This window comes from Notechis scutatus, chromosome 2 (genome assembly GCF_049901735.1).
Source record: "Notechis scutatus isolate UNSWTSFEM ecotype Mainland chromosome 2, rNotScu1.2, whole genome shotgun sequence".
Taxonomy (NCBI): domain Eukaryota; kingdom Metazoa; phylum Chordata; class Lepidosauria; order Squamata; family Elapidae; genus Notechis; species Notechis scutatus.
Window position 1 is genome coordinate 162,995,808 of NC_142010.1, and position 14,268 is coordinate 163,010,075.

The 14,268-nt window shown below is 41.3% G+C and overlaps 1 protein-coding gene across 2 annotated transcripts in view; it reads left to right on the top strand.

Moving 5' to 3' along the window:
- The window catches only part of SLC22A15 (solute carrier family 22 member 15), a 33,155-nt gene extending 21,852 nt beyond the window's left edge, over positions 1-11,303 (top strand). For both annotated transcript variants that reach the window (XM_087957153.1, XM_087957154.1), the window contains 4 exons: positions 356-476; positions 2,547-2,619; positions 8,025-8,213; positions 10,424-11,303. In XM_087957153.1, the coding sequence (XP_087813279.1) occupies positions 356-476; positions 2,547-2,619; positions 8,025-8,213; positions 10,424-10,504 (464 nt within the window). In that variant the 3' untranslated portion in view covers positions 10,505-11,303. The remainder of the gene's footprint in view (positions 1-355; positions 477-2,546; positions 2,620-8,024; positions 8,214-10,423) is intronic.
- The last annotated feature ends 2,965 nt before the right edge of the window (positions 11,304-14,268 follow it).

Consider the following 14,268-nt stretch of genomic DNA (forward strand, 5'->3'; position numbering starts at 1 on the left):
TTCTCCTGAAAATAAGTCCTGGTGCTTATTTCGGAGGTGAAAAGAAAATAAGACCGGGTCTTATTTTGGGGGAAACACAGTATTATAAAATGTTTTTTTCTTGACTAAACAAAAAAAATTTATGTGTGTTTTTAAGGTTATATGATTTTATTTAGTTCTGTCAATGGTAGCCTATCACATAAATACAAATAAAAGTAGTCCATAAAGAAGATGTCAGGAGCTCAGCAGAGAGATGGGACCAGTGGTGTGAGTACTTTGCATAGGAACTACCTGGAGAGATGAAGGACGGTGCCTAAATTTGATTTGATTCTGGGATCAACATAATTCTAAAAGTCATTATTTCTTGTTCCAACAGCTACTGGAATATTTGCAGTTGTGAACAACCGTTCTTTGTCTTTACTCGGAAAGCTGACTATCAGTTCAGCCTTTAACATTGTGTATATTTACACATCAGAACTCTATCCTACCGTTATCAGGTAAGTCAAGTTTGGTTTGTAGTAACAATGTAACTCTGTGATCACTTATCCATTCTGTTTTTGTGGAGATAGAACTCCATTCTTAGAGTCTCGCATTCAGCAGAGGGATAGCAAATCAACAAGATTAGAGTTCTTGCTCATTAGAACTTGTATATTATTTGAATTTAAATTTTTTATTGTCATTGTATGTATATACACAGTATACATACAATGAAATTCACATAACATCCAGACCAGATCCAACATGCACACACAAATGACAATCCCCAAACACCCCCCCCACCCGCCAAAATTCACCACCTCCTAAAAACACACAAGCATTGGGATTTCCGGTGGCGTTTCCATTGAAGACGGATCAGAGACCGCAATTGTGTGCGGCTTTGATCTGTGCTTGTTGGAAGGGTCCCTGTGGGACTGGAACCATCTGACCCACCTCGGAGGGGTGGGGGAAGAGGGGGAGACCGCCAGCTGGTTTGAGGGGAGCCGCATCTTCCCTCCCTGGCTAGGTATTAACTCTCCTGGAAGACAGGGAGAAACAGCAGTTAATGGCTACCCTGAAGACAGAAAGCTGCTGGGACCTAAGGATGTGCTAGAGCAGTGAAGTGGTGAGCTACATGTAAACCAGAATAAAGAACTTGAACTTTTTTTAAAATAACCCTGAGAAGCAGAAAGAAAGAGCCCTTGCTTAAGAGTATGACAGCGGCGAACGGAAAATAAGAGGAAAATATAAGGTAAACAAAATTGGATTATAAAAAGCTACAATGAAATTAGAGATTAAATTCAGAAACAATATATATAATCAATTAGGCATTGGACAAAATTTTGGACTTGCCTGATGTATTTTTTTTAGTATCTAATAATCTGTTTAAAATATTTAGTAGGTATTGACCTAATTAGAGTGTATGTAGGCTAAATTGAAGTAATCTTGGGTCAAGGAATAGAATACATTTTCAGGCTAGAAAAAAAATGGTCCTGATTTTCAAACTTGCTTGCTTATTTTTTATTTGAATTTATACAAGGCCAGAACAATCCCGCTTAGAATTAAATTCATGACTTAATCCAATTTAATTTAAATGTATGTAAAATTAAATAGGCCCAGTACTCGTCAATATCTTCATAAATGACTTAGGTGAAGGAATAGAGAAGGGGAACTCATCCAAATTGCAGATGACACTAAACTGGCAGGAATCTCCAGAAGACAAGCTCAGGATCCAAAAGGATCTTGACAGACTTGAATAGTGGACCCTATAATGGTTGTATAAACAAGAGGCATAGAATCAAAATCACATGATTTATAAAACCTTAGTAAGGCCACACCTGGAATACTGCATCCAGTTTTGGTCACCACATTACAAAAAAGATATTGAGACTTTGGAAAAAGAGCAACTAAGATGATTAAAGGCCTAGAGACTGAAACATATGAAGAACAGTTGGATGGTTTGGGTATGGCTAGTCTAGAGAAAAGAAGGACTAGGGGTGATATGATAGCACTATTCTAGAATTTGAGGGGCTATCATAAAGAAGAGGGGGTCAACTTATTTTCCAAAACACCAGAGGGCAGAACAAGAAACAATGGATTGTGGGCTGGTGGGGGGCGGGAATCAAGGAGAGATGCAACCTGGAATTAAGGAGAAACTTCCTAATGGTGATGACAATTAACCAGTGGAGCAGTTTACCTTCAGAAGTTGTGGGTGCTTCATCACTGGAGGTTTTTAAGAAGAGACTGGACAGCCATTTGTCTGAAATGGTATAGGATCTCCTGCTTGAGCAGGTGGCTGTACTAGAAGACCTCCAAGGTCTCTTCCAGTTCTATTCTGAATTGAATTGAAATGTCATTGACATTATTGCTGGTTGAATTTTTTCCCTTTCTCTCAAGGCTTTCAAAGCTTTGTGTAGCTCTGGGATTTCCAGTGGTACAATTATCATAAATGTTTAAAATAATCATGCCCTCAAATAATTATTTTAAACTTCTAAGAATTCTTAGATTTCTTGGATTTAGAAGTATAACTCCAACCCTAAATTGGAAGAGAAACCTTCACATGACTATCACTGTGTTTTGTTTCCTTAAAGGAATGTTGGAATGGGAACCTGTTCTATGTTTTCCCGAGTTGGTGGAATTCTTGCTCCTTTCATCCCATCTCTGGTATGTCTCAATTTTTTTCTATTGTCTTCCTACCATTGCACCTCCAAATGGGATTAGTACAAATGTGTAGATTTATTTAAATTGTTTTGTTGCAACAGAAACGGTACTGCTATGGTATTGTTTTTAGAGACAATAAGGACTGCAGCTACACAACCACCTTGTCCTGGCTCAGAGAGGTAGCTCCACTTGCTAAGAACATGCCCTCAAAATGGGCTCTCATTGCAAACCCACTGCTGAGACAGTTAAAGACAATCCAAGGTGATATTGCAGGAAAGTGGTGTTTTCCATGGGAAAATGTAAGACCGCCTACACTGTGAACATTCTAGGTCTACTGGAGCTTTTGGACTCCACTTTGCCCATTGCAAGCCTGCCACCTACCATTTGGTTGCTGGTCTCTGTTTTCATTGCATTTGAACTGTGGACTGTCAACTAAAAATACACTGCTTTGGTCTTTTTAGCTGCCAGAAAAAGGGAGTGGGGGAAAACAAGGCATTCCTTAAATGCTTAGATAATCACCCAGGCAGCCCAAAGTTGTCGGAGCATAAGAAGGTTATTGGAGAGCATGATGGATGACTCTTGGAGATGGATATGTCCCATTGGAGAAGTCACATCCAGGGGGTGGGAGGAAGACCAGGGTCAAGGGGGAAATGTATGGTGTAATTTAGTATCGGCTGCATCCAGCTAACACCAACATGGCCACTTCTAATAAATCAATTTTCTTTTCTCTGAGATGCGGCTAGAGACTTTTGATTTGAATGAGGGTGGATTTGTTGGAGCCCTGACATGGATTTTCAGTAAGACCTGTCTTCCACAAAGTTTGGACGTAGCATTTCTTTATTTATTCTTCTGACCCAGGAGGGAGCCAGTAACTAGAATATAAAAGCAACATCTAATGAAGCAATAGGTTGCAGTGTTAACCTTCACGACAGAGTTCTTGCCTTTTCCCACAGAAGGATCAACATGATTATATCTAATGTATTCATTTTTCAGAGCAACTTGTCTGATATATTAAGATCCTCTAAGCTCTGATTGCTTGGGTGATGGAGGCAAAGATCATTCTTAACTATTCTTGGCATGATTGCTGCATCAATTTGGACATAGAGGGTCTTGTTATAAGCACAGGTTGTTTATATCTGAGACTGCATCATTATTTCTTTCTTGAGTTTGCTTTGCAGTAGTCTGTATCTGTGTTTTTTATTTTATGCACTTAACAGTAGATACATTTTTCATTTTTATTTAATTTTCATAGGATTCATCAGACTAAAAGAGTCCAGATTAAGAACTCTAGTCTAGAACGTGTGAAGTATGATGAGAGTCTATTCCCAAGGTTTTTCTGCAACTTTCAGTGATTCATTGTGTGTTTTCTAAAACAGTTCGAGGCAACCCATATTGCAAAAGAATAAAGTTCATTCTGCTTCGTGAGAATTACATTGTACTTTCCTCTTTAAATCAAAGGCATGAGTTAGGTATCATAGATAGAATCAAGTTTTTCCCCAACTTCTCTTCCTTCCATTTTGTCCTTTAGATAACTTAATTCTGCCTAGTATAGTTTTGTATATTTATCTGTGTTGCATAATTTTCACAGAATCACAGGGCTGGATAGAACCTTAGAAGTCTTCTTGTCCAATCTTCTGTTGAAAAACTCCAGTGATGGAATACCGACAACTCCAGGAAACAAACTGTTCCACTGATTAATTTTTCTCACTATCAGGAAGATTCTCATTAATTCTGTTTTCGATCTCTCTTTAATGAGCTTCCACACTTTGCTTCTTGTCCTACCGTCAGGTATTTTGGAGAATAAGTCAACCCCTTCTTTTCTGTGACAGCCCCTCTATAACAAAAGTTTTCCTGCCCCCATTTTTTTAGGGGTAAAGCCCCATTCCAAGGAAGAGAGGAGAGTAAATTTTTGCGGGGGAGGAAAAAAAAAAAAAAAATAAAAAAAAAAAAAGGAAAAAAAAAAATTCTGGAAGAACCCCCCCCCCCCCCCCCCCCCCCCCCCCCCCCCCCCCCACCCCCCAAACACCAAATCCCCCCCCCCCCCCCCCCCCCCCCCCCCCCCCCCCCCCCAGTACCGAAGAGAGCTATCATGTCACCCATCTCTTATGGTGACATGCCTAGTTCCCTTAACCATTTATCATATGGTCTAGCCTCCAGACCTCTTATTTGTTGTTCTTTTCTGCATTCTTTCTTAGGGTCTCGGCATTTATTTATTTATTTATTTCATTTGTCAATCGCTTACAAGATAATAGGTATAAATATAAACATAGCTATGAATACATGAACTGGATACATATAAGAAATATAAAAAGAAACAATAGGACAGGGACTGTAGGCACGTTGGTGCACTTATGCACACCCCTACAGACCTATTAGGAAAGGGGTGAGGTCAATAGTAGACAGTCTAAGGTTAAAGTTTTTGGGGTTTGGGGAAGAAACCACAGAGTCAGGTAAAGTATTCCAGACATTGACCACACTGTTGCTGAAGTCGTATTTCCTGCAATCAAGTTTGGTACTGTTTACCTTGAGTTTGTATCTATTGTTTGCTCTAGTGTTGTTATGGTTGAAGCTGAAGTATTCATTTACAGGTAGGACATTGCAATGTATGATTTTATATACTATACTTAGATCGGACCGAAGGTGGCTTGTTCTAGGTTTTCTGGGTCTAGAATTTCAAGTCTGGTGGCATAAGGTATTCTGCAACGAGTAGAGGAGTGGAGAACTCTTCTTGTGAAATATTTCTGGACTTTCTCAACTGTGTTAATATCAGATACGTAATGTGGGTTCTAGACTGATGAGCTGTGTTCAAGCATTGGTCTAGCAAATGTTTTGTATGTTCTCGTTAGTAGTGTGATATTACCAGAGAAAAAGCTACGTAGGATTAGATTAACAACTCTTAATGCCTTTTTGGCTATGTTGCTACAGTGGGCTCTAGCACTTAGATCATTAGAGATGAGTATTCCAAGGTCCTTGACAGAGTTTGGATCATCAACAAGGTCTATCTATTCAGCTTGTATTTTATTTTCTGATTTTTTTTGCCAATATGCATTGTTTAAGGATTACCAAGATCCCTCTCACAGCCAAGTACTCCCTATTCTGTACCTGTGTTTTTCCTGCCTAAATGCAAGACCTTACTTTTCTCACCATTGAACTGCATCTTGTTGCATTTCCCAAAGTATTGGCAGTTCTCCCCAGCTTGGTGTCATCTGCAAATTTGATAAGTGCCACTTCTACACCCTTATCTAGATCATTTATGAAACTTTTGAAGAACACTGGGCCTAAGACATAACCTTGAGGCTCCTCATTGCATGCTTTCTTCCATGTAGTTATAGTTGAGTGAGTGCAATTGGTTAATCATTTCAAATCCATCGGGTGAAATTGCTGTCTATTCTACATTGTTCTCTCTTATCAAGAAGTAGGCTATGGTCTATTTTGTCAAATGCCTTACTGAACTCCAAGTAAACTTCATCCACAGCATTTTCCTAATCCACTAATTTAGTCACTTTATCAAAAAATGAGTACAGTTTATTTGGCATGATACGTATTTAACAAACCCCTGCTTCTAGTGATAATCTTATAGGTGCTCATAAATCTGTTGCTTGATTATCTTTTCCAGGATTTTTCCAGGTATTGATGTCAAGCTGATTGGTCTCTCATTTCCAGATCTACTTTTTCCACCTTCTTGAAGACTGGAATCACTTCAACTCTTTTCCAGGCCCCTGTTAGTTCCCCAGTGCTCTAGGACAGGGGTGGGCTGCTGCTGGTGTGCTCTGATTTGGGCGAACCGGTTGTTAAATTTTTGCACAGTTCAGAGAACTGGCAAATCGCACCACTGGCTGGCCCCGCCCCTCCCACCCCACCACTCCCGTCCTGCCCGCCACTCCTTTTCTCACCTCACCCGCTTTGGCTGATGCCTAGAGTCATGCCCGCAGCATAGCTGCTGTTACTCTTTCGTTCCCTCCCCTCACTTGTGGCCCAGATCTCTCCCTGGTGAGCCTGCCTTCACTGATCTCCACTCCTTGCCAAGCTGCCTCCCAGACACTCTTATCCTGGCCTGAGAAGGTAAGGCCGACAGCAGGGGAGGGGGCCCACTTCACTTGGCCAAAGGGCCGTGGGGAGGGGACACATGTTGAGGCTCGGCCATCTTTCGGGCCTGGCTCCGTGAGGGAGGCCCAAGAGAAAGCGCCTGATCCAGGAACATAGCATCCCAGCACAGCGCTCTCCCCTGACGATCACCTGCCCACTCGCCTGCAAGCAGTGAGTTGCCCTGTTGTGGGTTGGACGCAGGACCCAAGGTGGAGGGGGAAGGTGGAGTGGGCGGCAGCGAAGCTGGGCCTGAAAGGAGGCCAAGCCTTGCCATGTTGCCTCCGAGGCAGCCCATTGGCTGAACGCGGCAGGTCTGGAGCGGGTCTCTGTTCCATGGCATTTCTGCATTTAATTTTGAAGTCGCACAGGCAAGAGCAGCCTGCCGCACTCAGGCCCAGCAGCACACCCCCAAGTGGCAATCCCCACCACCACTACACCAGCCAGCCAGCCTAGACCAAGCCCCCAGTTGCTCCTAGCCAATTCCCCCTGGGGATTGAGAGCGAAGGAACAATCGCCCTCTGCCAACCAGCCCTCACCTGCCTGGCCGGTCAGGTTGTGGGAGTGCCTGGCCTTCCAGCCACTCACCCCCCCCACACACACACACTCGGATCTTTCCTCCTGCCTACCCACCCCTGGATTCCCTCCCCAACCCCACCTGACCCATACAGGCATCACCAAATGAGTGACATAAAGCCCACTCAGTCAGATTACCCTTCCAGACACTCCAGCCAATCATTAGGGAGAACCGGTTGTTAAATTATGTGAAGCCCACCCCTGCTCTAGGTTCTTTGAAATATATGATACATTGGTTCCAAGATCACATCTGCCAACCCCTTCAGAACTCTGGGATGTAAACCATCTGGTCCTGGCGATTTGGAGTTGTTTATAATAGATAGGTGTTCTCTTACCAATTTCTTACGTAGTTTGACCTGCATTCCTTTTCTGTTTCCTATTGTATTGTGTTTGATAAATTGGGCTGTTTTTCCCTTGGCGTAAAAGTAGAAGTGAAGAAGGAATTAAGCAGTTTTTCTTTTCCCCTGCTGCCCATCACCTTTTTGCCATCTTCTCCCATTAGTGGACTATCATTTATTGATTTTCTTCTAATTCCTTACATACTGAAATTATTGAATATAATATATATTGGAAACATACATATTGAAAATACATAATTTTGGATCAATTAAGGTGTACTGAAGATACCAGGTTCACAGTTCAGAGCATCTAGAAATGATTTAAATTGCCAAAGGTTTAGTAGTCGGGTTGTGGGATTAACATGAAAAGTATAATTGCCGCCCCAAATAATCTTTTTTTTTTTTTAACAGAAACTTATATATTGGTGTCTGCCTTATATCGTGTTTGGAGTGGCAAGTGTGTTATCTGGTTTTCTGAGTCTCTTATTGCCAGAAACCCTAAATAGTCCACTGTTGGAGACATTATCTGATATGTCAGTTTGTTCATATAGAAGACTTGAGGGTGAAGCCATGTCACTGAAGATCTTAGAAGATTCACAGGTATTTTATTTTATGTTAACAACTATCAAGTTGATTAGGAAAACTTTTCTAAATTATATTAATGTCATCTTAGCTGGTCATGATGGACTTCAAGAAATAAAAACAAGGCAAATGAATCTAATCTGTTTTCAACCCTTTCTTCTTTAGGAAAATCTTAATTAGAACGCAACAATTTAATGAACCAGTTGGGGGAATAGTATCTGTTATTCCCAAATATCTATTAAACTTCATGCCATTCAAGGCAGTAGTATACATAATTATGTATATAAAATATATAACCACAAATGATTAATGTAGAATTTAATTGCAAATTTTAATTCCTCCACCAAATTATTTTTACATGGAACTGACTTTTGTGTAATTTCAATTTAGTTTCTTGCATGCAAAATCTGTTAAAAGTTGGTTCATTAAATTGAGATTTTATTGTATATATTACATTTCCACAGGCAAATATAGAAAAACTTTCTTAAAAGCTTCGCATTCATCAGAAAGATGAGTTGTACATAATCAGTTTCTAAATATATTGATAATTGTGTCAGCTGATGGCATTTTCCAATCTCTGTTTTACATAACTGCTTTTTTCCTACATCAGAAGATCCCAACAGTATTATTACCCATGTTTCTCCGAAAATAAGACCAGGTTGGGCCCCAAAATAAGCACTAGGGCTTTTTCTCGGGGTTGTCTTAATTTTTTCCCCCATGTATGGGTGGCCCACTTCTGCTTGCTTGTGGCTGCTCAATGTGCCCCACATCAGCTTACCTCAGGGCCCCTGCAGCCAGGCCACTCACACCCCAACACTTGCCTCACCTCATGGGGGCAGCACCAGTAGCCCCATCCAGCAGGACCCCGTGTGGCCACTGGTCCCTCCTTCTGCTTGCTCATGGCCGCAATGAGCGACACACCAGTGCCACAGCCATGAGATGAGATAGGGAGATGGAGCTGCCCATGCGCCCCACATCAGCTTATCTCAGGGCCCCCACAGCCAGGCCATCCATACCCTGTCACCTGCCTCGCCTCGCGGCACCAGCACACCACTTGGCCTCCTGATCCATTACATCCACAAGCAAGCAGAAGAAGTTGGCTGGTAGCCACATGTGATCCAGCTGCAATGGCTGTTGGTGCTGTCGCCGCGAGGCAGGTGTTGGGGCACAGATGGCCTGGCTGTGGGAGTCCTAAGATAAGCTCCACCACCCCCTCACCTCCTGCCCCCACGGTACCTCGAACAACCAAGTGGAATGGGCAGCCAGCCAGCTGTGCAGGTTCTTAAGTAGGGCTTATTTGGGGGGGGGGTGTAGAGCTTATATTAGGTGCATGCATAAAACATGCTAGGGCTTATTTTGGGGGAAACGGTATTTAAATCATTTTACAATACATAGTTCTTTGGTCAAAGAAATAACATCTTACACATTTTACTAATTAGTACCATTACCCTATTTTCTGACTGACAATTTAAAATACATTAAAAAAAAAACAAAATTAGAAGTACTGTTTTGTACAGTGTTGAAAACTGAATGATTCAAGTTCTATATAGCACAAACATTTCTAGTTTAAAATGTTCTAGTTAATTTTTAATTAATCTTCAAATTAATTTATTGTGCTAATCCATATTTAGAGTTGCTTCTGAATAAGCCACAATTTGCAGATTTTGCATAGCATACTAATTGGGTTGAAGTTGAAATATTGTTGAATTGTATCACCCAACATCCAGTATTTTTCATTATGTCAGCCAGGGAACGATTGTTCATCTATATCTCAAAACCATAGTTCCCACATATGAAAGAAGGTACCCTGTTTGTGCTGACATTTCCAGCATTCTGGACTCATGTTTGGATATATTTTTGCCTATCTTGCTAGGCACTCAGCTTTCTTTATGGGTACAGATATATAGTATTTCTAATAAAATTTAAAAATACACATTTATTGGAATATACCAGTTTGTTTAGTTTCCACTAGTAGTTACTGCATTTTCATATATGCTATTTAAATACTTTTTAAACCCTTAAAACCTTTGTAAATTATTCTTAATATTATAACTATTGCAGTTGGAGTGCTAAAAACAATAAGAGAAGGTAAACCTGCCAAAGACTTCTGTCTTCCATCCATAAATTGGTAAAATGTTATTGCAGTGTCAAGATTGATCCTATTAAATATTTTATCCAAAGCATGCTGAAGAAATATTCCTGTGATCAAACTCTTACTTCTGTTTTAGTCTGACCAAGATTCATCCAGAACTGAAAGTGACAATGAAGAATTCTATGATGCCAGTGAAGAGACTCAGATGATCAAGTGAGGGATCCCTGTTCAATATTATGCCCTCTTTGTGGAGAAAAAGTTGAATAAATCTTACTTAAGTGTCAGGAGCAATTGTGACAGTAGCAATATGATAGATATTGTGCTTTTAAGAAAAAAATAAATTATGATTCAGTTATCTGACTGTAATAGAAGACTATGGCCATCAGAAGGCTCCCTTTACACATGGAGCTGACTGATTTAGGACAGTAAGAAATATGAAGTGAACTCTAGTTTTCAATCATGACAATCCATCTGTCACGTAACCAAATCTTCAGCATATATTAGAATTTTCTTTGCATTTTGTTTTTGTTAAGTGAATTTCATGTTTGTTGCACTTTGGTTTTATTTTACTCTACTGAAAAATTGACCATGGAAAGCTATTAAACTATTGAATAGAAAAAATGTTTTCAGATATTGCAAGTTGTTCCATTTATACTGCGAAATCTAATGCTGTACATAATGCAGAATTGGGTAAATGTTTAGGATTTTATAGGTGTGATAATGTTGCAAAGAAGAGAAGTTTGTAAGCTGAAATGACATCATTTTTCAGATATACTTTTAGTTATTGCCAAAGATCCTCCTTGATTTCTTTCAGCCTGTTGTATTTCATATCTGGCAAAAAATAGCTTCTCTGTCCACTTTCACTTTTGTATTTGTGTAATATCAGGGGACTACAGAAATCTTTATGTCAATATAATGGAATATATCCTTGAAACCAATGATTTATGTAGAAACCTTGTCTACCTCAGTTTACATACTTTATGAAATAAACTTGATAGTACCATTAACATCATAAATGGGCTGAGTGTATTCCTGTGAGAAGGTGAATAAGTGTAAAGGGGAAATAAGAGCCACACTTGAGTAGGGCCAAATGACATAATGTGTGCTATGATATTGCAGCCCAAACTCTCTTTGCAACTACATAAAGGGTGAAGTTTGCATCATGACATAAAGGCACACATTTCATTATTTTGACAAATTCTTGGGTTGCTGTGGATATGTCTGGTGTAGCCAGTCTCATCAGTAAAGAACAGCATGTGAACTCAGGTTCAGAGGAATAAATCTATAACAATTTGCTGGCTTCCACTGCCTTGCTTTTACTGAACTTTCCCCCCTTTAAATCCTGTTTTTAGATAACCCATCTATTCAGAGTTATCTTTTTACACAAATGCACAATCCACTTGGAACTCTTCGAGTAGTTACTTCTGTTTTTACCCCTTGCTCAGATTGGCCAGTACTTTGATTGAAAGCATTCATTTTGCAGATTTGATAGATTCTGCTGCTTCTTGGATTGTTAATTTGCAAAATTGCCCAATGAGAGGCTGAATGATATGATCCATGCTGTTATACTTATGGCCCACTTAATCTGTCATTTTCTTAAACATTCTGCCCCTTAGATCTGTTCTGAGATGGAAATGTTAACATTGTTCGGGCTTCATTCATTTCCTCACCTCTCAGTTTCCTGTGTGTCTAGTTACAAACTTAATTTTTCATTCTGACATGCTAGTGCATTATTATATTTCTGTGCTGGTTCTGGAAACATCATTGGGTGCCCAGTATAAGCAAGGCAAGGTCAGAAATCGACTCTTGGGTCAAATCTCTTTTTAAAATTCTGTATGAACAAAGTTTAAGTTTCATCAGTAATTGAAATGGTGATGAGATAACACAAAGAGGTAATGGCCTAAATGGAGTTTACTGTATTTATGAATATAAAATGAGAAGTCTACATATAATGCAAGCTTCCTTCCCTGTGACCATCAACTCTATAACCTCTCCTTGCTTCAAAGTATAACATTGGCCCAATCAAGTCCTGCCAGTGCTAAGGACTCCTCCCCAGGTTTGCTATACCAGTTCTCTTAGGGCTCCAGAAATCCAGTGATCAGAGGCAGGATATCATATATTATCTTCATTCATTCATTTAATCATTCATTAGCTCAAAGTGATTAGGCTCTTTGCTGGACTATTTGGCAATAGTGGCTACCCTGTGTTGTCTCATCCCACTCTTTTTGCTTTAAAAAAGATACAGAAAGGAATCTTCAAAAATGTATTGTGTGGAAACCACCGAAGACATTCAACTTAAATTTCAGGCTTAGAATTTTCCAAGAGTTTATTGTCCTTGCTGCTAAAAAGGTATGGAAACTGCTAAAACTGAAGCAGCTGCAGGCATTTTGATGTTCCCCCTTATATGCTAAGAATGAACTTTTTAAAAAATCAAACCCAAAGTTACTGTAATTGAATTGGGGTGATTTGCTCAAATCTAAATTTTATGTAGATTTCTGGTAACAGAAATCTGGCCTTTACAATTATAGGATTCCATATTAAAAAAAATCACAAAAAATGGCAAGTTACAACTGATTTGTGTTGGTTTTGCTTAAAAATAAATAAATCCAATATATCCCATTTTATATAAAAAAACCAAAGAGGGAATGCTCCTAATGTCCAAGCCAATATGAGTTTCAACCCCTCACCCTTATTCAAATTGATTTGTTATATACAACAAAATCAAAATAAAATAAAATACAAAACGGTACTACTGTGAGCACCAATTGGGAAGAGCATTGCATAACAGATAACATACCGTATTTGCCGGGCGTATAAGACGACTTTTTGCCCCAAAAACATGCCTCCAAGTGGGGGGTCGTCTTATACGCCGGTATATCCACTGCCGGCTTGGATGCTTGTTGGAGCGCAGCGAAGGCGCCTCTGGCTTCCTGGATCCCCTGCGTCGCTCCGCTTCATCCCGCTCGCCTCGCTCCGCCCGAGGCTGCAGCCTTCCTGTTCTTCCCACGGCCCCTGGCACTCTGCCCTGCCGCTGCAGCCCTGGGGATTTCTGGAGGGCGTTTCGGGTGGTGGTGGGGGGGGTCGTCTTATACGCCGGGTCGTCTTATACGCCGGCAAATACGGACCACCCCCCCCCCCCCCCCCCCCCCCCCACCCCCCCCCCCCCCCCCCCCCCCCCCCCCCCCCCCCCCCCCCCCCCCCCCCCCCCCCCCCCCCCCCCCCCCCCCCCCCCCCCCCCCCCCCCCCCCCCCCCCCCCCCCCCCCCCCCCCCCCCCCCCCCCCCCCCCCCCCCCCCCCCCCCCCCCCCCCTAATCAGAATTGGAAGGGACCTTATAGGCCCACTGGTGGGCTGTGATAAAATTTTGGTGGGCCGCAGAGAAATCTCACCCCCAGAGCACCCCCCCAAAGCAATTAATCCAGGCTGCACAGAAACACAAGGCTGCTCAGCCCACATGGCCCGCGGGAACCCTCCCCGCCCACTCACTCCTTACCCAGCAAACTTGTCTGCTAAGTTGCTATTTTTCCTTTTTCCGACCATCATCTGTTCTGCTGTGCCGGGAGATATAGATTAGCTAGAAAGCAAGAAATGGTTGGATTTCTTGCTTTCTAGCTAAGCACAGCGGAAGCTCCCTTAGGACTGAAGGTTTGCTTGCAAGCAAATTCAGTGGAGACTCACAGCAAGCAAATTTGATAGACTGAGTTAGCCGATGGCAGATAGATAGATTTCTGAATAAATCTGTGATTCTGTGCCTGCCTGCTTTGCCTGATTTGGGGTAGAAGTTGCTCTTTTTTAAAATAAAAAATTCAATATTTACATGCATGGTGTGTTGTGAGTTAATTTTATGGGTTTGCTTGCAAACAAATTTCATGTGACAGACTGAGCTAGCCAATGGCAGATAGATAGATTTCTGAATGAATCAGTGATTCTGTGAGCAACTCAATCTGCCTGCCTGCTTTGCCTGCTTTTGGGTAAAAGTTGCT